Below are 18894 nucleotides of genomic sequence, written 5' to 3' on the forward strand. Positions count from 1 at the left end.
TTTAAAAAGAAACGCTGTACCATCAATTTTCCCAAAAGTATGCCTTGCTTACGAACTTCCTAAAACTGTTTAGGACCTAAACACATGCACCAGATTATACAAAATAATTTTACTTACCTATATTATAGGTACCCATACTTAACATGACTGGTACTTTTTCGCAGAACAAAAAAAAAATTGAATTTCTCTACTTTTATAACTACAGCGCGGCAGACTATGGCCTAAACCTTTATCATTCTGAGAAGAGACCCGTGCTCAGTAGTGAGCGGCGATGGGTTATCATGATGATTCATCCTCTCCTATTCCCATATAATCCGTCAAGTGTCTTACATTATCAAATCGTGTTGTCACCCTAATAGAAAGGGACACACTCCAATTTAGCGCTATCTCAATAGGCTCGTTTTTGGTGTCTCAGTGCACAATCTAGTTTAGGTAGCATGTCTCTGGTCCCCGACAAAACTTAGGTCAAATTGTCAAACAAAAACCGGTAAAATCTACAGATTATACATAGCAAACTTACAGAGCACTGTAGAATAAGCGAAAATTGTACGTCTATGGTATAGTTAGAGAGAGTTGAATTAAAACCGGTAGAAATCGTAATTTGGCCAGTCTTCCTTTGTCTATGAAAACTTCTTCACCAATCACCTGTCAAATTGTGTCAAATCAAAAAGCAAAGAAGCGAAGCAAAAAGGCAAAAGCCGTCTGCCCTATTGATGGAGTGTTGAGTTTTTCGTAAAAATTTAAACATTTATTCAAATTCTCTAGAAGTCTCGCTATTTTTGTGTTTCCAAAAATGGTTTAACTACATTAGTACATTACAAAATACATTTAGTGGCTGTGCACCAACTCTTGTAAACAAATCCAAAATGTCCGTTCCCAGCACTGGATTGAGCAAATTGAAAAAGAAACATATTCGCGTGAAACATCAAAAAGTGAAATTGTTCCGTGCTAATGAACCGTTACTGTCCGTTTTTATGTGGGGTGTTAATCACACGGTAATTACACATCTTTATATTTTACGCATGAAATGTAATTCGCGACAAAGTCGTACTTAATCGCTTATTATTAATTAATAGTTCATTAATACCACTTATTTGGGTCATACCTGTATCAAATTTGTGCTCACTACTCACTAACGTACAGTTCGTGAACACGGCAGATGAAACTGCCGAAATGTCGAGTCTTAAAAAAGTACAAATTGTACCATAGGTATATTATAATCTAAATAAGTAGGAATTTTCTTGAAATAATATGTTTAATTTGTACATTATAAGACCTTATACGTTACATAGACTTCTGTGCTTGCTAATGTTTTTATAGTATCATAGTATTACTTTCTGGCAAAAGATCAATAATGAAAAACAGTATCATCTCTTTCTAATAATAGGTTTTATCATGATATTGAAGGATTTACAACCAAAAGTAGTGCCAAAGTACACCTGTGTTTATTAATTTCATTTGCAATCATTAAACAGGTAGAATAAATCTATAATAATACTAAAAATGCAAGTATGTCTGTCCATCAGCAATAAATCTATAATGATACAAATAATGGTAGGGTGTCCGTCTGTCAGTTACCTTTTCACTGCCCCTCCGTATAACTGATTTTGATAAAACAGATCAATTTTTCCGTATCTTAGAAATGGATAACTTTTTATCACAGAAAATCAATCCTAAATCCACACACCCAAATTAGTGGGGATCATTTACTATGTAATAAAGTAAAATAATATGTCACAGCATATCTGGCAGCTTCTCTTCTGTAAGTGAAGAACAGATTTTGATGCATTTCTTGTCTTTGGAAAGACAAAAATGTTGAACAATAATAACATGAGAGCAGAATGAGCTTGAGCCAGGGAACTCTTGGTTTAATCCTGAATCGACGATATGTCAAATATTAGGCTATGGTGACCTCACAGAAAATTAGGGCTACCTGTGTCAAATGTAGTAACATTTACGAGGAACCAAAAGCTTAATTTTCTATAATCTACCAAACCAACGAAATCTGTTTGGTACGCAGCACCACACAAATTCCAACACCATTCGTCGCACGTTTCGTCCCAACACCGGATCATCCTCAGGAGATGTAGACCAAGGTCTGTCGCGTCATTGTCGCTTGTCAAGTGGTGTTGGAATTTGTGTGGTGCTACGTACCACACAGATTTCGTTGGTTTGGCGGATTATAGCAAATTAAGCTTTTGGTTCCTTGTAATACCATGGACTTCCGCAAAATAACGCCTGCTTCTATAATATGTAGTAACATTTGACATCTGCCAGTGATGTCAAGGCCCCAACATTTTGTTAGTTCCTTAACTATTGTGAACCGTGGCAAGAGGCTTATGGTAACTAAAGTATGCAATAATACAAAACACCACATAATACTATAATGTATTAATTCTCACAAGCTAAATCCTATAGAAATAATATGTGGTTTGTCTCTTTTTAGTATCTATTTTTCCTTTAATTGAGTCTCAAATCACAGTGGTACTAAACAAGTTTTCACTTCAAACATCTTTGTTACAGATAAATGAACTTAGCCATGTCTCAATACCAGTTATGCTGCTCCCTGACGACTTCAGGGCATATTCCAAGCTCAAAGTGGACAACCATTTGTTTAACAAGTAAGTTATTCTATCACCTTCATTTTAGATTTATTGTAGAACAATGAAAGACTAGAGTAAAATAGTCTGCAATTCCTGGTTATAGGTAGCACTTGTCTAAGACAGCTTTGACTGATGTAGGATGTGGTAGGTGATAATGACTTACATAGACATATCTGGTTTGGTGAAAGGCTTCAGCTGTGATTACTATCTTACTGGCACTGAGTGATTATGCATTCTAGTACAGTTACAGATTGCAGACAGGCAGTGGAGTCATAAAAGCACTGCTTGCTCTAGTTTTCAAAGCTCTATGGTTATTTTCTTTATGACCTGCCATTAAATAGGCCTACCTAAGTAATGTCTACCCTGGTTTTGTTTTAAACCTTGTGAATGTCACTGCAGACAGTGTAAACATAAATATAAAAGAAAGGCATGACCAAAGTTTGTATTACAGGATTGGTAACCAGCACCAGTGATAAATGAAACTAGTATGTTCTATTCTATTTCTTTATACCATACCTACTGTAAAACGTTAGATCAGAAAATTGTCTTTCAAACAACCAAACTATCATAATGTTCACGTAATACTATCAAAATATAAAATTTAACTATTTATTTAATATTAAAAACTACTGCACACCTAATGCTACTTGTCATTGTCAAAATGATTCATATGACCAATCTAATCTGAAACTCAAATTTTACGGGCGTTGTCACTTTAGAATTCACAAATTAAACCTGTACTGGTGAAGTGTACTGGTGCATACCTAAATGATTACATTCATTATGCTTGTTTAACATTTGACCTTGCCTAATTTGTGACAATCGGCATTTAGAACTTTTTCAAACTTAAGAATATTAAAACAGCCATAGCTCAACGGCTAAAGGAACAGACTGAAATTTAAGGTTGGCGGTTCAAACCCCACCCATTGCACTATTGTTGTATACACTCTTACCACAAGCTTTACGCTTAGTTGGAGGGGAAAGGGGAATATTCGTCATGACTAACATGGCTTATATTTTTTTATTGAAAAAAAAGAAATTTTGAAATATTTGATTGTGCGAAGTTATGCACTTATAGTGACCATTTTCAAACCATTGCCCGGCCCACTACTGAGAATGATCTCTAAAAATGCAAAGGGTTTAGGCCTCAGTTCACTATGCAGTTCACAGTGCAGATTAGCAGACTTCACACACCTTCAAAAACATTATGGCACACTGTCATGCATGCAGGGTTCCTCACGTGATTTCTTTCACTGTATTATTAAATTAATTAGAATATTTATTTCTTTGAAACACACATAGCTTAAAAAGTTAGAGATGCATGCCCAGAATCAAATCTTAGGAAGCCGACATCCTAACTATAAGACTATAATAGGCCATAATGGTTCTCTTTAAAGAAGATTCTTTGTTTATTATCTAATGGTATCAATTCTTTCATTGATTTCAGAGAAAATATGCCATCTCATTTCAAGGTGAAAGAATACTGCCCTCTGGTCTTCCGAAACCTCAGAGAGAGGTTCGGTATCGATGACATAGACTACAAGGAGTCACTGACACGGTAAGTGACCACCTTTACCATATCAATGTGAACTGACCTTTAGATATCCGTGACCACTGCTGCGGCACGTGTGAAACGCTCTAACAGACATAACTTCTGATATATTTATGTACTTATATTTATTTTCTGTCCCATATTGTACGGACCATCAAGCAACACGTTTAGGAGTGGACATAGGGGTCTCGTATGATGCTAGTTCTGGTATTTCACAAATTTAATATTACATTTGAAAAAAATATTGAAAAATAAAAAACTTTAACAAATTATTATTAATTTATCCTGTATCTTGGGTGCCTATTTAGTATTTAAAAATATTTTATGTTTATATAGCTGGGCTGTTGTTCAACACAAACCCTCAAAATACAGGAACTTAGCTCACAACATTTAAGACGATAATCATAAATGTTATTTTTTGTACTAGTTTAACTATCACACACACTCCACCTTTTGTTAACTTCTTAGCTGCCCCTAGATTTTTCTTCATACAATATATCTTAACCATAACAGATTACTGAGTTATAGATTTTTTATGGTATAAAGATATCAGAGTAAGAAATTATTATAATAAGGGAATTTTGTTTTTATATGACTACACAAAAAAAAAGGAATGTAATGTTTTCAGGATTCATGTATGTGAGTTTCTTTACTGTACAATACTTCTAAATGCCTGAACAGATTTGGATGTAGAGTATATTGTTAGAATCCTTACATCATCCGGTTTGAACCTGGGTTTAATTTTTTTGAAATAAATTCAATATGGCGACATTTTCAAATGTGAAAATTTTTGCTTTTTAGTTCGTTTTTTGGCAAAACAGTCATGTATTTTTATTTAAAAATGGTCCTGGATTTTGACACTGGCATAAGGTAACGTTGGGTATAGCGTCCCCTGGCCGCGTTGCTTCTTGGTACGGACTGGCATCCCGTCCTAGCTCCCGTCCTGTCCCTAGGTTTAGAAAGCCAGATAACTACCTCTGTTCGAGGCGCACCAAGCGGCTCGCGAGCGCGCTGCGGCGGTCCGCCACCGCGCCCTCTGGCGTCGGCGAACTGAAACCGGAGTCCGAGGGCTTGTTCCGCGACGCGAGCGCATTCGTCAAGCGAGGCCTGACGATTAAGCGACTGAGGTCAGCGGAGTTTTACTAAAAACGCTGTACGAATTTTTTTCTTTCCTCCTAATAACAACTTTTTTGTAGTGTGCCTATTCGAAACTGACACGGCATTCATCCCGCATATCAGACGCTCGGGTGTAAGTTTTTGCGTGATTAACGAGCTGGACAAATTTTTGACCGACTTCAAAAAAGGAGGATGTTCTCAATTTGACTATCGTTTTTTTGGAGTCAAAACATTTTTTGGAGTCGGTGCCAATGTGGAGTCAAACAATATATGAAGAGTACCTAAACAATTCGTGCGGCTAATTGGCACCAGCTCGAAAAATGTTATAGAATTAGATTAACTTTTGCACACATATAATATACTAAGTAGGTGATGAGTGATGATGCAGGCTAAAGTGAAGCGCGCTTGTATAGAAGGCGCCTATCGCTCTTCTTTTCAAGAGCATTATTTCATAATACACTAGAAGGCTTAGTACTATTTTGCATTTCTCGACAACTCATCGTCGTATCAAGGGAATTCTGATTTGATGTTATGTGACCAATTTGAGTCAAATCAAATCGCAGTATTTTCTGGAACCCAATGACTAGATTTGACTCATAACATGATTCGGTTGAGTTAGGTCGGGCGTCGTGTTACAAGTATGTTTTGAGCTTAACTGGTCTCTGAAATTTCTGTGGAAAAATCATTATTTTAAGAAAACATGTCCTACTTCCTTAGCACCAGTTTGAATATTTTCAGATATTTATTTTGTTTTGTTTTGCCGTACTTCCTTAGCACCAGTTTGAATATTTTCAGACATTGATTTTGTATTGTTTTGCAATCATCACGTTTCTTAATTGTTATTAGGGCCTAGGCACATGAAAATGATATCTCGCGCGTTTTACGACCGCATGTCGACAATTCGATAATGCGAACATATAACTCGTGCCAAAAAAGATGCGAATCGAAACGAAGCTGTGTTAATCATCCCGTCTCACTCACACATTATACAGAGATATGGTGGGTATGTGAGTGGGAATTATAACTGCTGCCGTTTCTTTATTAGATTAAGTTACACATGCTACAACAAGGTATTGAGTTTACAGCAGATAAATTAGTTGCGTCTGACACACTATCTATACATAAGAATGTCACTGTATAAAAAGACGCTTATTGGTTAATTTATGGCTAAGTCACTTTAGTCAATAGGAGTTACCCAGAAAGCCTTCGATTAATTTATCGCCTTAATTGCTGTCAAAGTTATGGGGCCATAAAATTGATATATTAACGCGCTAACCCAAGTGAAGAACCCAAGTTTCGTTCACTCAAAAACTTACACTCAAGGCACAAATCACGATCACTGGCTGGTTTTGCTGAGTCTCGTCGCCCATGTAACAAAAATGCACTCATATTACAAATAAAAAAATATATTTTGATACAAGTGTGTATTGTGAAGTTTGATTTAAACTGGACTGAAAATTCCCCAGTTTTACGATACCTCTCGTTTCTTTTTTTTTGGTGTTTGAATATCCAGTTTTTTTAATATATCTATCCCTCCTTGACCTTTAATCCTTAACTCATATCCTCTATCTATAAGACGACATCACGCAATGCAAAGAAGTATATTTGGTATTTATATGTATTTTACAAACACAAGAGCAGCGTTTTTCTACCATGATTGCACTTCAATGCATTTTCAGCGAAGGTAAGTGAATTAGGCACTGTGGATTATGGGAAACTATCACAATGTTATGGTTGAGGGTAAGCTCGCACTGCGAATTTTCGCCACGCGTTTCTTCCTGCAGAATTTTGTGATATATGGAAATTATACTAAACCGCACACACTCATTTTTATGAAAATTGCACCATACTGTAATAGGATTCTGCCGGAAAATCGCGTGGTGAAAGTTCGCAGTGCGGATTTACCCTAACACACACAATCAATAAAGACACGAAAAATAAAATTAATAATGAAAATAGTTCAACACTTGCACATGTACCTAATGTTGATCGCACACCTTACTAACGCGCCGCACGCACTGGAAGAAACGTGTTTTTCAATACTGAGAATGCAAATAGACTGAGTGAATTTGAGTCTTTTTGTTAATACTTAAATTCTGTTTTATGTAAGTAAAACAAAACACACGCGCGCTGCCGCCATTAGTTTAGTTTGACTTGTTTTCAAAAATCATAACCCTTCATTTTGGCTTTGCCGCAGTCGGGTAAAAAGACGGCCGCGCCTTGGTTCTACCAGTGTGCCTAGCGCCTAAAAGTAACAGATATAATTTATTAAATTAGGTTCTTACGAACACTTGATTATGTCAAAGTTGGTATTATTAATACCACTTATACCGAGGGATGGTGTTAAGTGGTAACTTTTTTCGTCAACTTAAAACTAAAGCTGCGAGGGTTCCAAATGCGTCATGCTCAGAACAGCCCACAACGAACTCTGCTGGGTATCATTTTTGAATGAATATGCGGCGCATGATGCTAATATATAGCTAATATATATATATTTAGAGCCTCAATAGCTCAACCGGTAAAGGAGTGGACTGAAAACCGAAAGGTCGACGGTTCAAACCCCGCCTGTTGCACTATTGTCGTACCTACTTCTAGCACAAGCCTGACGCTTAGGTAGTTGGAGAGGAAAGGGGAATATTAGTCATTTAACATGGCTAATATTCTTTTTTTTTTTTTTAAATATCATCCGCATTTATGGCGCGTTCGATGCGATCGACACGTACTGAGACACTAGTGTTAACTTTTGAAAACTCACACTAGGGCCTCTGATTTCATTCGAGTTTTCAGTAATGACAAATGCGTTATATTCGGCGCGTTCTGGTATGTGCGATCACCGAGATAAGCTTTAAACGTAGAAATACATAAGTAAAAAAAAATAAGTTACATTTGTACAAAATAATCATTTACGCAATAAAAATTGCCTCGATTATCGAGTTATCGACATATAGTACGTACGAAATCACGTGTACGAATTAACGGTGCATCTTAAATCGATGACGTCACAATGCGAGCGCGAGGGAGATGAATACGTTAGAAGCACGTTATAAGTAACGAGAGAGAGCGGGAGGGGAGGAGCGGGGGAATTTCATTGAGGTGCACAGTTAATTCGATCATGTTATAAGTAATCTTTTCAAGTAAAAAAAAAGACCAAAATGTACAGTAAAACTTACGCAATCCCCTCCATAATGTTTGTGTGAGAAATGGTGATTGTGAATAACCTACATTATGTGTTTGGTTTTCTTTCTTGTTTAATATGGTACCCTCTATTTTCTCCTAAAATTAAAATACAAGTATTACCCGTTTGTTGGTGATATTTCACCAAAAATATCTGCAATGAATTTAGTTTGATAAAATTTTTATCATAATATAGTCTTGTCACAATTTTATCGTTACTTCTAGAAATTTTTATCCGAATTTTGTCAAGAGAGACAAGTTCGAATATTTTAATAGTGAGTTAAGTTTAGCTAAAGGTTAGTTAAGGCTACTAAAATTATGTTTAAAAACTAGATATTTTTATTTCTTTGGATTGCAATTTCTAAAAACTTGAAACAAAATTTGTCATCTTAATTTATTATTATTTAAACTTGGATTTAAAGATTTCAAAAATTACAGAGGCTAAAATTTTCAACTTGAGCGTTATGGTCTGAAATTCAGATTAATCAATGGAAATTGTAGAATAATTTTTGCCCAATAAAATATCAAAGCAAAAAAATTACAACATCTTCAAATGTCAAGTCCTTTGTCAACAGATCGCAGCCGATCCCCGATGAATCATCAGGCAAGTCGGGGGCCAAGTTCTACCAGAGCTACGACCGGCTCTTCATCCTCAAGACCCTGACGTCCGAGGAGGTGGAGAGGATGCACTCCTTCCTTAAGCACTATCACCCGGTGAGTTTGACTAGCTAATTTGTATGTGAAAATGTGAAGATTTAACAGGGCTCTCTCCGTCACTCGTTTCCACTCGTTTCATACAATCGTAGTTCCAATTTCATTTGAATATTAAGCAACCAAAGTCCATGAAATTTTGCAGACATATTCTAGAAACTAATATCTGTGTCTGTGGTGTTTTAGATTTTTCTAAAAATATGTAGTTTTAAAATTACAGGGGCTCCAAGATTTGTATGAAAATTTTAAGACCGCGTAACTTTGAAACCGAATATTTTAACAGAAATCTGGAAAACCACAGACATAGATATTAGTTTCTAGAATATGTCTGCAAAATTTCATGGACTTAGGTTGCTTAGTATTCAAATGAAATTGGAACTACGATTGTATGAAACGAGTGGAAACGAGTGACGGAGAGAGCCCTCTTAAGTGTTTATTTACAAATCCTGATGTGATTGTGGGGACAAAACTATGCTATGTCCTAAAACCTAACCGGTAGATAAGTCCTTTGATATCTTCCTACCTTTTTTGAGACCCATCCAATGCAAAAAGTCTATATAAAATCCTTTTTATGGTTCCGTATCCGAAGAGTGCCACTGGGACCCTATTACGAAGCGTCCACCGTCTATCGCCTATATGTCTGTCTGTCATTTAGCGGGCAGTATCTCATGAACCATACTAGGTAGAGAATTGAAATTTTCATAGTGTCTATTTCTTTTGCCACTGTAGCTGTATTGCAAATTTAAAAAGTACATAGAGCTATCTTGTACGATGATACGGAACTCTTCGTGTGTGAGTCCGACTCGCACTTGACCGGCTTTTGGATAGTATTATGTCGTTCAAATTAAGCATTATTGACTAACCAAGTTTTTAGCCTCCATAATGGTACAAGTATTTTGCTATAATCAAAGGAAGTAAATAAAATATTTGTTTTTAGACACGATGTCATACCTTCTGGTGATTCATAATGTTTCAGGTGATTATGTACGATTTTATCTTGATGTGATTATTTATTTAACGGCAGGGTGACACAAGTGATTGTGTTTTCAGAAATCGATGTACCTACATAATTGATGAGTTTTATCCTACCGAATCTAGAAACGTTGTCGAATATCTAATCAATATGCATGATACAAGCGATACGATAGTATTTTACTGTGATATATTTATTTAGTTTCTCTATACTAAGAATTAAGAAGTAATAACACTGAAGTTGAAATCTGTAGAGTTTACTTTGACTTTGCTTAGACATAACTTTCAATTAAAACGAGACAGATTTATGCAAGCAGTATAACGCTGTCTCGTTTTAAGTGTCTTAAGAGCCCGGTTACACTAAAACCAATAAATGTAAGATTTCAAGCTCCAAATTTACCATCATAGGAAAGACTTCCACATAAATTCAAATTCAAAATATTTTTTTTTTAAATTAAACTTTTACAAGTGCTTTTGAATCGTCAAAATAATCTACCACTGGTTCGGAATGCTGTTCCTACCGAGAAGAACCAGCAAGAAACTGGGCGGTTGCTCCTTTCAAGTGTTCAGTTTGCAATAATTGATTACATGTTTAAAATATGTAAATCTTTCGTCGTCTTTCGCCTTATATGAATGCGCATGCGCATATAAGAATAAAGATGAACATATCTTTCCGATGCAAACTATCGCTGTAACAAGCGTCAAAATCGGTTAAACGGTTGGGCCTGTAAAACCCCACTGGGAACTCTTTGATTTTCCGGTATACAAGTGTAAATTAAAAATTTGTAACACCCCTGAAAAGTGAAGGTTACAGTAACTAGAAAAGAGCTGATAACTTTCAAACGACTGAACCGATTTTCTTGGATTATAGCTAAGGACACTCTCGGACAAGCCACCTTTCAAACAAAAAAAAAAAAAAACAAAATAAAATCGGTTCATTAGTTTAGGATCTACGATGCCACAGACAGATACACACGTCAAAATTATAGCACCCCTCTTTTTGGGTCGGGGGTTAAAAAAGGACCTTTGTTTAGTCGAAAATTTGTACTTGTTTATAGTATATAGTGGAGCGGCACGGCAAGACGCTTCTGCCTCAATACCTTGGCATGTACCGCCTCACCGTGGACGGTATCGAGCACTACCTCGTCGCTACCAGAAACGTCTTTTCCAACCACCTCAATATACACAAGTAAGTTGGCTAACAAGTCACAACATTGAATTATAGCCAGTTTCTATGATGATTCATGATTTTTTTCTATAAAAAAAAAACTGAGCAGACGGGTCACCTGATGTTAAGTGATTCTGATTACCGCCGCCCATGAACATTTACAGCACCAGATGAACCGCCGATGCATTGCCGACCTTTCAACATGCCCCATATTACGCTATGGGTGACGTAAAATCGTTTATTATTTTATTCATTTATTTCCACAAAGTGGTACAGTTATAGCTACACATACATGCATGAATTTCTAGTAATGGTTAAAGGTCATCACACATTACACAGACTCGACGCAGACTTCACTCCACTTACACTCAACTCACAGTAACTGGGCACTTTTACTGAGTAAGGCATGGAAATGTGAGTGTGTGAAGACCTTAATGCATTGTGTTCGCCTTGCATCTAGAGTTTAACTCACTGGAGTCTATCCTTGCTTCTAAACTACCCTTTAATCATTTTAATGTATTTTGTTTCACCAGAAAATACGACCTAAAAGGGTCAACAGTGGACAGGGAGGCGTCAGAGAAGGAGTTAGAAAAGGAACTGCCCACTTTGAAGGACAACGACTTTATCAAGCAGGGAGTGAGGATCGATATTGGTGATGCGGCCAAAGAGAAGTTGCTGGAAACTCTTACTGCTGATGTAGATGTAAGTGCTCTTGATAAACCATACATGATATAATATAAGCCAACTAGCTGATGCTTGCGACTTTGTCCGCGTGGATTTAAAAATCCCATGGGAACTCTTTGATTTCCCAGGATAAAAAGTAGCCACTTAGTCTATGCCACTTAGCTTATGCCTAGATCTTTAACTATACCCATGCGAAAAATCACACTGATTCGTTACTCCGTTGCGACGTGATTGAAGGACAAATCAACAAACAAACACATTTTCCCATTTATAATATGCGTAATGATATTGTGATAAAAGCTGTATTTGCCCAGAAGTTAGGACGTCCGCCGCCTAATCAGGGTGGATCCGGTTCGATCCCGGCCACGCACCACTTTTCGGAGTTATGTGTGTTTTAAGTAAGTAAATATCACTTGCTTTAACGGTGAAGTAAAACATCGTGAGGAAACTTGCATTCCTGAGAATTCTCTATTATTTTCTCAAAGGTGTGTGAAGTCTGCCAATCCCAACTTGGCCAGCGTGGTAGACTATGGCCAAAATCCTTCTCACTCAGCGAGGAGACTGTCTTGTTGTCACGTGTCTGTCACTACAAAGCATGGACGGAGATGAACAAGGTGTCTCAGTAATGTTGCACGACACTATTTTACAGCCGTTTCCTAGGAAACTTTACTTTATGACTTCATGATAATTTATTGCTGAGTATTCGATTACAGTTTCTAACAAAACTACACCTGATGGACTACTCGCTTCTGCTGGGCGTGCACGAGTGCGGGCGAGGCGAGGCCGAGGCGGAGGCGGCGAGGCAGCGCGAGGCCGAGGCGGACAGCGAGGCGGACACCGAGTCCGACAGCGACACCGACAACCGCCACGGCGACAGGTCACTATGATCATACAGCTCCTGATACATTATATACGGACATTACTTCCACTCGTATTTAAAATGGCCGCCAAACAGAACGACTGTTTAGCCGCCATCTTTTACCGAACCATTTATATTCATTAATTTCCATAATTTCAGTTGATCATCATTTATCAGTTGACTTTGTACCATGTATAGTAAAGTCAGCGACAAAGCCAGATTTGCATCCGTCTATAATCGCTTATACTGGTGGGTGCAAACCTAGCTTTATCGCAGTTTGTACATAAGACGATTTGCTATTCATGTAAATCATTGTCAATCGGAACAACAGTGTAAAGCACTTACATTTTGTTTTTGGTCAAAGCGTCTTTTTTTGTCCGATTTTATATGACTGGGAACATATTTTATGATATTTTTACACAATACATCATCCCAAATCCGTTCAAAATCCTTTATTGCGTCATTTGTTTTGTTTTCTTTTTTTTTTAAATTATTACTTGTTTCCAAGCTTTTCAATGATGTTTTAAATAGATGGGGCTACAACACGCCGCCGGACAGTCCGCGTGGGTTGGGCCGGCAGTCGTCGCTGCGGTACGAAGGCATCATCCCCGAGCTTGACATCTACGCCATTCCCAGCCATGACGGTAAGCTTTAAGAATAAGCAGTGAATGGACGGTCAGAGTTATAATGGAGTCACTTACTAGACTGAGGAACGCGCTTCGATGTAAGAGGGCCCCCGTGATCGCTGGCAAGGTCCAAGGATAACCTTTCCTGGTCTTGGATTGCTCAACTTGGAGTTTGTATTCGTTTGTGCCGCGGAGCCGTTTCATGTTCGCCTTTTTCGTACGCCGCGGTTCGCAGAGTGAAGTCGATCGATCGTGTCGCTTGCGAATATGACAGTTGCCAGTACTGATAGGGTACTAAGTGTTGCCGGATTTAGCGTCATTCCAATTTTGTAAGCAGCCACATTGCGAACCCTGACCGTATTGTTAATAAAAAAAAATTGGTTGTCTGTAAAGTCGGTTTACTGACGATAGTTGAACAATTGTGGCCGGTGGATTGTGTTTGTGGTGTGACAAAGGCCGATTGTGCTTCTTTGTCGCTCGTTCCGCGCTCTCGCTTGCACTTCAAGCCTTACATGGAACGCCTCAGAGCGAGGTAACGCCGCATGAGTCATGTTTTTTCGTGCGTGCAGCCGGCTCTATCGAATTATAAGACGTTGTCACGTCAAAAATATATATGAATTTGTTTCCATAATTCCATTAATGTATAACAAAGGGTGGATCGAGCGCTCCTAATACCTACTTGTAGCAAATAGCTACAGTACTAACACTTTAGTTATGCCGATATACCTACGCAGTCATCAGATTTAGGTTTTTCGAAATCCCGTGGGAACTCTTTGATTTGCCGGGATAAAAAATATAGCCTATGTGCTAATCCAGGATATTATTCCATTCCAAATTTCAGCCAAATCTGTCAAGTAGTTTTTATGTGAAGGAGTAACAGATATACATACACACATACACACAAACTCTCGCCTTTATAATATTAGTGTGATTATTCCAAACTTTTCTTGGCAGGCTTCAAATCCAATGATTACCCTAATTAAAACCAAAATAAGAGGAAAAACGTTCTTCCAAGTTAGAGGAATTTGGGTTGCTCTGGTGGCTCATTAAAATGGAATTGTGTATCAGCAATTTGAATAATTTCATTTCTTACTATTTTGCAGGTGCTCCCAAGAAAGAGATATATTTCGTTGCCCTTATCGACGTTTTGACGCACTATGGGGTTAAAAAACAGGTATGCCATAACCATTTACTGTTTTATAATGTATACGAATGTTATACAGGATGTTATTTGAAAAACTTAGCGCTATTACTATTCTACCTAAACACAATCCAATACCAATAACCATTTGCCTTATATTTGTAGTTTTAGTGAGCTAGTATTTTTAAACCCGCAATGTGTTGCGTGCAAATCTCAGGGCCAGTGCCCCGCCTATGACGCGGCATTGACGTCTAGCGTCAGTCAGATGTTTTATTTGGTGATTCATCATTATTTTTATAGGTGATTCATCACCTGTCTTCGTTTTTGCTAGCTTTCTAATCCTCTACTAGTGGTTCAGCTATTTTTTCATCAAACCCTTTGACTTTTATACGGTTTCGTACCGGAACGCTATATCGCTTGGCGTAACGGCTTTGCCGGTAGGGTGGTAACTAGCCACGGCTGTAGCCTCCCACCAGACCAGACCAGAGACAATTTAGAAATATATAAATTACCCCTGCCGGGAATTGAACCCGGGAGGGGTAATTTCCCATTAATTATATAGCGTAATAATCATAATAGGTTCTAAGTAATTTAATATTAACTTGCAGGCAGCAAAAGCAGCGAAGACTGTAAAGTATGGCAGCAACGTGGACGGGATTTCAACCTGCGACCCAGAACAGTACGGCAAGCGGTTCATAGAATTCGTGGCTAAAGCCATCGAGAGCAACTAAACCTACCTCTATGTGGCCCGGCGGGTGCGAGGTACAGTCTTATCGCTTAGACATGTCCAATTTTGATATAACCACCAACCGGAATATTAAAGTCATGAAATTACTCTTTAGTGCACACCTATTGTATGAGAGGTATACTTTTATTGTTTAGATATGTCCAACTTCGGATATGACTAGTGACTACAAACCGAAATATTAAAGTCAAGAAATTGCTCTTTTAGTGCACACTGTACACTCATTTTATGAGTGGTATACTTTTATTGTTTAGAAATGTCCAACATTGAAAACAATATGAATATCTATGAACTGATATTTAGAAAAATAACTAAGCACACAATTTGCAATAATTTCCAAAACTCGTTACTTAGCTTTTATAATGTTCCGCTATCGTAGAATAGTTCGTGATGGAAATTTAAAATAATAATTAATTGTTAAAAAACTATATCATTGAAAATTAAATTTTTGAAAGTTAAATAAAATATAATGTTACTATGTACTTGCTGAAACTCGATGCAAAGTTTGATATACGAAGTAATGGTTGGTGCACATTTAGGCAGGCATGTAACAAAAACCTGTTTGTTTTTTATTTGTATATTGTCAAGAACTGAAGCTGCCTTGAATATAATATGTTCAAATGACAAAGTCATAAATGACACATTTCACATTAGTTAACTTAAAAAATTGCTGGTTTGACTATAAAAAAAAAAACGAAAAGGAAGAAAACGTTTTTAAGGATGAGGAATTTTACGGAGGTTCGAAAAGTATTCATAACGATAAAGCTTGCTTAAATGTGTGCGAACCGTGATGGCTGTTTTATACGCATTGTAATTAAAATCGTACGCCCAAATCTGCTGGATTTGCTGTGTTTTTCGTCACTTTGCCAATAAATAATATAATAAATATAAATAATTTGCTTAGTTTCTGTCTAGTGTAGCGTTAAAAATACTATATTGTAAGATTTTGTTATTTATTATTCTATAAACGATGATTTTTGCTAGACTGTGCCGCGCACGGACTGTAACACGGTCGAGCCCGAATGTAACATGCTAATGCTACGAACATTATATGTTATAATGAATAATGATAATGACAATTAGGTAATTAATTTCAAGTAAAGTACGCATGGGCGATTAATTAATTTTCAATTGTCAAACAACTTTTATCTGAGGAGTAAAGAGGTTTTGAATTTTTTTAATAGGAAATCTGTCAACACGTCAAATTTATTATTCCTTAGATAAAAGTTATTTGACGATTGAAATATCGGTTCTTAGTAGAATTGAGTATTAATTGCCTCGGGTTACATAGCGTGTCATAATCATTTACTAACTAAACTGTCGTTGAAAAAAACATCTGTTACGCATGAGCATCCTTCGTATATTATCTGTAACATGTAACAAGCATGTGTAACACGGACGAGCCCGGATTCGGTACGGCCTAGTATGGATCATCCCTAACAGTTTTAAGACTTGGATTGTTACGGTGGTATTTGTGATTTATTAGGGCGTTTGTGCACTCATTTGTATTCATATTCGTTAAAATAACGATTCGAAGTGACCGTCATATAAAATGTACATAGTCTACGCTTGACACTTGATTCGTATTTATTTATACGGATCCGGCAAAATACGAATCAAATGTGTGCTTGTGCACGTACATTTTGTATGATGGCCACTTTGAATCGTATTTTTACGAAAACGAATACGAATCGAATCGAATGAGGGCACAAACGCTCTTATTCTGTGAAAGCTGAAGACGTGTTACGCGGAGTATAATAAATATTCGATTCGGTATCTAATTGGTAATTGTTAAGGTTTTATCATTAATTTCTTTAAAATTGTATTTTTTAACAGTTTTATTTTAAAATCGCGTATTACGTAAGTTCTTTGAATAATAAAGCTGTGTTGGATCGGAGGACAAATCGAGTAGAAAATATTTGTGCTATGACCTTCGTAAGATAGTACCTACATAGCGTGCCTTCATAGATGCAAATAGACACTACTTACTCTGACATTTTTAAATATATTTTAATGTAAAATCAAACAAAAACAGAAATAGTTATACTGCTCGAGTTACGGAGTGATGATGCCGATGACCTTTTATTTGAAACGCATAGTATTATTGGCGTCGAATGTGCGTACCTAAATGCGTACCCCGTGCATGCCACTGACTCTGTTTTAGTCATGTAAAACCAGTGCCCACTTGTGGACCTAAAAAGTGTCCACTCTATTTTTTCTTTTGTATTTATTCATATTATTATGTCCGTCCCAGCGCGGCTTTATTATTCCAGAAATATATTTAAAAAATTGTTCTCAAAATTAAATTTTTCTAAAAGATAGCTTTTTGTGATAGTTGTTTACTTTTAGAATATAATTTCGCTGTAAGTAAGATACCGTCATTTTGTATTGTAGATAACGGAGTACATATTATCTGGATTACGAAACGTACCTACGGGTACGATACGATTACGAAATATCGGCAGTTAAAAACACCAAGTTTATCATGGTATGCACCAGTTATCTAGGACTTCGTCTGTGTTGGCGTCTGCTGGCGCGCGTTCTGTGCCTTTTTGGAGTGTTTTTTTTTTGTTGGAAGTGGCCGGTTTTTGTGTTATTGCTGGTGGAACTGACTGGGAGGCGCTCTGGAGGGGCGCCGCGCGTGTGTCGGCGGGCGCCGGCACAGATGAAGTCCATACTTATACATATCGTTTCCCTAACTTGTAAATGGCTACAAACTTGACATTGGCTAATCAGTGTAAAGCCAGACGAGAGAAAAACCAGTTATCTACAATATAAAATCTTGTCAAACCACGAAATAAGCTTAAAATCATAAGATACCGTCACTTTATTACGTTTTCAAATTATTACCTACTTATATTATGCACATTTCTACACACAAAGAACTTAAATGTGATTCAAAGTCACGGTGGCGGTGTGTGTGTGTGCGCGAATCATCTGTGACTGTAATTTTTTATAGATTTTGATGTGTCTATGATTCCTGAACAATGTGTTAAAGGGCCCATTCATGATGAGACTTTTTGTACAACTCAAGGGGAAACAGTTCTAAAACAGTTCTTCTAAAAGTAGCCATAAGAAATGTTTTTTTATGTAAATCCAAAAAAAAATCTTGTGATGTAACCACAAATTCATCGTTTTTGATTTTTCCCTATACTTGTGCTATAACTTAGACATTGCTACCTGCCAAATTTCATGATTCTAGGTCAACGAGAACTACCCTATAGATTTTGCTTCCCTTGATGGTCTTGACAGACACGACAGACAGATAGTCAAGTGATCCTATAAGGATTCCCTTTGAGGTACGGAACCCTAAAAATTTAAATTTTCGATCCAAAACGTCAGGCCACTGGCACTGTTTTGATTACCATAAAGAATTATATTGGGTGCACTTTGAATTTGCTCAGACTTAAGCTTTAGTTAAAACGAGAAAGATTTATGTCAGCGATATAGCGTTGTCTCGTTTTAACAGTGTCTTAAAATCAGCAAAGTCGAAGTGCTCTCTATAGATCTCGGGCTAAGAAGAATACTTAGGTAACAGTTATG

At 37.1% G+C, this 18894-nt stretch overlaps 1 protein-coding gene across 2 annotated transcripts; it reads left to right on the forward strand.

Moving 5' to 3' along the window:
- The first annotated feature begins 647 nt into the window (after window positions 1-647).
- Window positions 648-17631, forward strand: LOC123874489 (phosphatidylinositol 5-phosphate 4-kinase type-2 alpha). Of its 2 annotated transcripts, XM_045919876.1 has the most exons (11): window positions 648-995; window positions 2524-2621; window positions 4051-4161; window positions 5109-5282; window positions 9021-9159; window positions 11187-11317; window positions 11830-11998; window positions 12694-12857; window positions 13371-13483; window positions 14569-14639; window positions 15215-17631. In XM_045919876.1, the coding sequence occupies exons 1-11, from the start codon at window positions 867-869 to the stop codon at window positions 15335-15337; spliced, it is 1422 nt and encodes a 473-aa protein (XP_045775832.1). In that variant the 5' UTR covers window positions 648-866; the 3' UTR covers window positions 15338-17631. The 2 variants fall into 2 exon arrangements, with proteins under 2 accessions (XP_045775832.1, XP_045775833.1); XM_045919877.1 differs by lacking the exon at window positions 5109-5282.
- The last annotated feature ends 1263 nt before the right edge of the window (window positions 17632-18894 follow it).

Source organism: Maniola jurtina, chromosome 18 (genome assembly GCF_905333055.1).
Source record: "Maniola jurtina chromosome 18, ilManJurt1.1, whole genome shotgun sequence".
In the NCBI taxonomy this organism is placed as follows: Eukaryota; Metazoa; Arthropoda; class Insecta; order Lepidoptera; family Nymphalidae; genus Maniola; species Maniola jurtina.

What these genes read in the sequence shown, in the direction of transcription:
- LOC123874489 (XM_045919876.1), top strand. Translation starts at nt 867, where the DNA reads ATGTCCGTTCCCAGCACTGGATTGAGCAAATTGAAAAAGAAACATATT. An exon ending in GACAACCGCCACGGCGACAG is followed by an intron (nt 12,858 to 13,370) that starts GTCACTATGATC and finishes TGTTTTAAATAG; the next exon opens with ATGGGGCTACAACACGCCGC. An exon ending in CGCCATTCCCAGCCATGACG is followed by an intron (nt 13,484 to 14,568) that starts GTAAGCTTTAAG and finishes ACTATTTTGCAG; the next exon opens with GTGCTCCCAAGAAAGAGATA.